The sequence below is a fragment of the Mus caroli genome, chromosome 8, assembly GCF_900094665.2.
Source record: "Mus caroli chromosome 8, CAROLI_EIJ_v1.1, whole genome shotgun sequence".
NCBI lineage: Eukaryota > Metazoa > Chordata > Mammalia > Rodentia > Muridae > Mus > Mus caroli.
In genome coordinates, this window is record NC_034577.1 from 16,706,867 (window position 1) to 16,710,290 (window position 3,424).

Below are 3,424 nucleotides of genomic sequence, written 5' to 3' on the forward strand. Positions count from 1 at the left end.
TTTTAAGGCTCAGAAGTCTTACCAGAGATAAATCACCTTAGCTTACAAAACCCTAATCTTGTGAGAGTTGCCAATTTATTATAAACTGTTAAAACAAAGGTAATCTGGGGTGATAACATATGCCTTTAATCATAGCGCTGGGGGCAGAGGCAAGTGGAGGTTTGTGAATTCAAGGCCAGCCTGGTCTGCCTAGTAGATNAGGACATTCAGGGCTATGTAGAAAGGCTGTCTCAAAGTAAGATAAAAAATAAGAAAGTAATTAAATATATTTTATGTGTCCAGAATTGTGTTTGTAGTCACACTAAGTACAAATATAATTCATTTACAGAGACAAGATGGGAGCGAGAGACCAATTTATATCCCACATTATATAATCTTCTGTAATATATTTCAAAACTAAACAAGCAATGCAAAGGCAGTTTAATATAAAATACTGTTCAAAATAGGTACATTTAAAAACCAAGCAAACTAGTTAGGGAGAATTCAATGTTCAAGTAAATAAAATGGGTTAAACTGACCAGACACTTGCACGTCAGGTTTGATGGGACCTACTGTGAGAGTGGTCACAGTNAGTTGCACAATAACCTCATTACCAAATAAGGATGCATGGGGAAATAAGACTCGCCAGAGTCTACTGCTCCTGTCTCCTAGTATGCACACCAGACCAGGAAAGCCTCCTCCCAGAGATGGGGGACTATTATTAAGTCTGGCCACTTGGTCAGGTGGAAGGTCAACACAGCAAAGATGTTAGAATTATTGCCAGTGATTTTTTTTTTTTCTGTTTAAATTGTTCAAAGTGTAACCTGGGGCTGGGATCTAAAAGAGATTTAAGGATGAGAGTAGTGTAAAATGCACAAGCCTACCTCAGGAAGCGGACGCAGACATTCTCCTTGAGTTCAAGGCCAGCCTGGTCTACAGATCAAGTTCCAAGCAGCTAGAGCTACAGAGAAACCCTGTCTCAAAACAACAACAAAAACCAAAACGACAAGAAAGCACCAGTCTAAAGTGTTTATAAAGCCATTGAAATCTTGTATTCAGGGCTGGCTCTTCCTTGGGTGTTAGCCACAGCAGACAACTGCTACTAAAGAGCTTTAAAGAGTAACCACTAAGGGTATGAAGTGACTCCTCCCTGGGAAAAGAGATTATTTCTATAACAACACAATAGGAAATTTCTCAATTTAGACAAATGATCCCATTAATCAGGAATTACATGCAAGGTGCTGTTTTAGGCTTACTATTACTGTGATGAAAACACCCTCACCAAAGGCAACTTGGGGAAGAAAGGGTTCATTTACTCACATTCCCATAGTACAGTTAGTTCATCATCAAAAGCAGTTAGGGCAGGAACTTGGTGGTCATGAAGGACTGTTAACAAGGCTTACTCTGCCTGGTTTTTGTTTTGTTTGTTTTTTAAATAGCACTCAAGACCACTAGCCCAGGGGTGGCACCGCCCACAATGGGCTAGGCCCTCCCTCTCCCATCAATCACTAATTAAGAAGGTTGCCCTACAGGCTGGCCTACAGCCTGCCTGATCTTGTGGAAACATCTTCTCAGTTTAGGTTCCCTCCTCTTAGGACTGTTGCTTGTGTCTAGTCGACACAAATTTGGCCAGAATAATGCTGACAACTGCTCTACAATAAGAATAAATTGTCTGGGCTGTGGCTATAGCTCAATGATAGAATACTTGCCTAGCGTATACAAAGCTCTGAGGTTCATCCTCCCAAATAAATAAATAGCATCAAATGTCCTAATCGAGTGAAAATTGCAGGGAACACCATTTCAATATAGGGATCCAGAAAAAACTGTGTAGAGAGATGTGATACCAGTCGCCAAATTCTGACCAACTTACAGAAGTTTTCCACATTCTTGCTGCAGACTATTCAACTCCATTTTTCCAAANGCTTGTGTCTAGTCGACACAAATTTGGCCAGAATAATGCTGACAACTGCTCTACAATAAGAATAAATTGTCTGGGCTGTGGCTATAGCTCAATGATAGAATACTTGCCTAGCGTATACAAAGCTCTGAGGTTCATCCTCCCAAATAAATAAATAGCATCAAATGTCCTAATCGAGTGAAAATTGCAGGGAACACCATTTCAATATAGGGATCCAGAAAAAACTGTGTAGAGAGATGTGATACCAGTCGCCAAATTCTGACCAACTTACAGAAGTTTTCCACATTCTTGCTGCAGACTATTCAACTCCATTTTTCCAAAACGTCCAGGACATCATGCAAANAGTCCCAGCCTCACCTCCACATTACAAGCACAGAGATAGGAGGAGAACCGCGAGCTAAAGAGCGCGCGCGCAGGCGCAGTCGGGGGTCCGGGCAGCCCCGCCCCCGCCCTCAGACCCCGAAGATAAACCGCTGGCCCCGGCANNAGCNGGGCCANGCGCTANCCTCGGCAGCGGCCTGGGCTCTCAGAGAGAGTTAGCGGCCGAGGCCCCGTGCNGTCGCTCACCTCGGAAGGCCGGCTGGTCTCGCCTGGTCGGGGGCAGCTGCAGGTCCCGGGCCACCGGCAAGGGATTCCTCGCAGCCCTGCCGAGGCAGCGTTTCCTGGACTCTGCCATCGCTTAATGAGCGCGCCTCGGCGCCGGCGTGGATTGAACGGACCAATGAGTGTGGAGGGGCGGGGCCCGGGCGAGGGGCGGGGCCGTCCCAGAATCCGAAGAGTTGGCAGCCGGCGAGAAATTTCAAAATCGAACAAAGCTCTCCCAACTGGACGGATGACGCCGTTGGAGCGGGCTTGTTGAATCCTCAGGATGTAGCAGGACCAGGCTTGACAAGTCAGGGCATGTCTTCAGACACAGCCCAGAGGAAGCCAAAGGACGGCAGTGACTGCACCTGTCAAATGCTGGTGCACTCCTTAGGGATAAGGCTCATTGCTTTCCCTAAGGACAAGTTCCCGAATGATCCCGAATGAGCCTAACAGAATTAGGTTGCGATTATACCTCGCAAGCGAGATGATGAGCTCAGATGTTAGCTGTCTCGTGTTTGCACAGCTTGCAAACAAAACCCTTTTTTTTTTTTTTTTTTTTTTTTTTTTGTTTTTCAAGACAGGGTTTCTCTGAATAGCCCTGGCTGCCCTGGAACTTACTCTGTAGACCAGGCTGGCCTCGAACTCAGAAATCCACCTACCTCTGTCTCCCAAATGCTGGGATTAAAGNCATGTACCACCACTGTCCGGCTTTGCAAACAAAATCTTAAGTTGAGATCTACCTTTGTGCTGTTATTATTTTATTGAAAATCTTGCTATGTATAGCACAGGCTGGCCTAGAACTCGCTCGAAGTCTTCCTTGACCTCCTGAGTGCTAAGATTACAACTCTATGCCCAGCCCTTTCTGTGCATTTATATATGTATTTGTGAAGTGCAAACAAGTGTAGGAGACAAAAGAAAAAGAAAACTGAGGATATAACCCTC

General features: G+C 45.0%; 1 protein-coding gene across 1 annotated transcript in view; it reads right to left on the reverse strand.

Moving 5' to 3' along the window:
• Nucleotides 1-2,977, reverse strand: part of Ckap2 (cytoskeleton associated protein 2) — a 17,354-nt gene extending 14,377 nt beyond the window's left edge. The window contains exons 1-2 of the mRNA XM_021170216.2: nt 2,465-2,977; nt 864-912 (exon numbers count right to left, since the gene is read on the reverse strand). Of these exons, the coding sequence (XP_021025875.1) occupies nt 864-912; nt 2,465-2,573 (158 nt within the window). The 5' untranslated portion in view covers nt 2,574-2,977. The remainder of the gene's footprint in view (nt 1-863; nt 913-2,464) is intronic.
• Nucleotides 2,978-3,424: the final 447 nt, after the last annotated feature.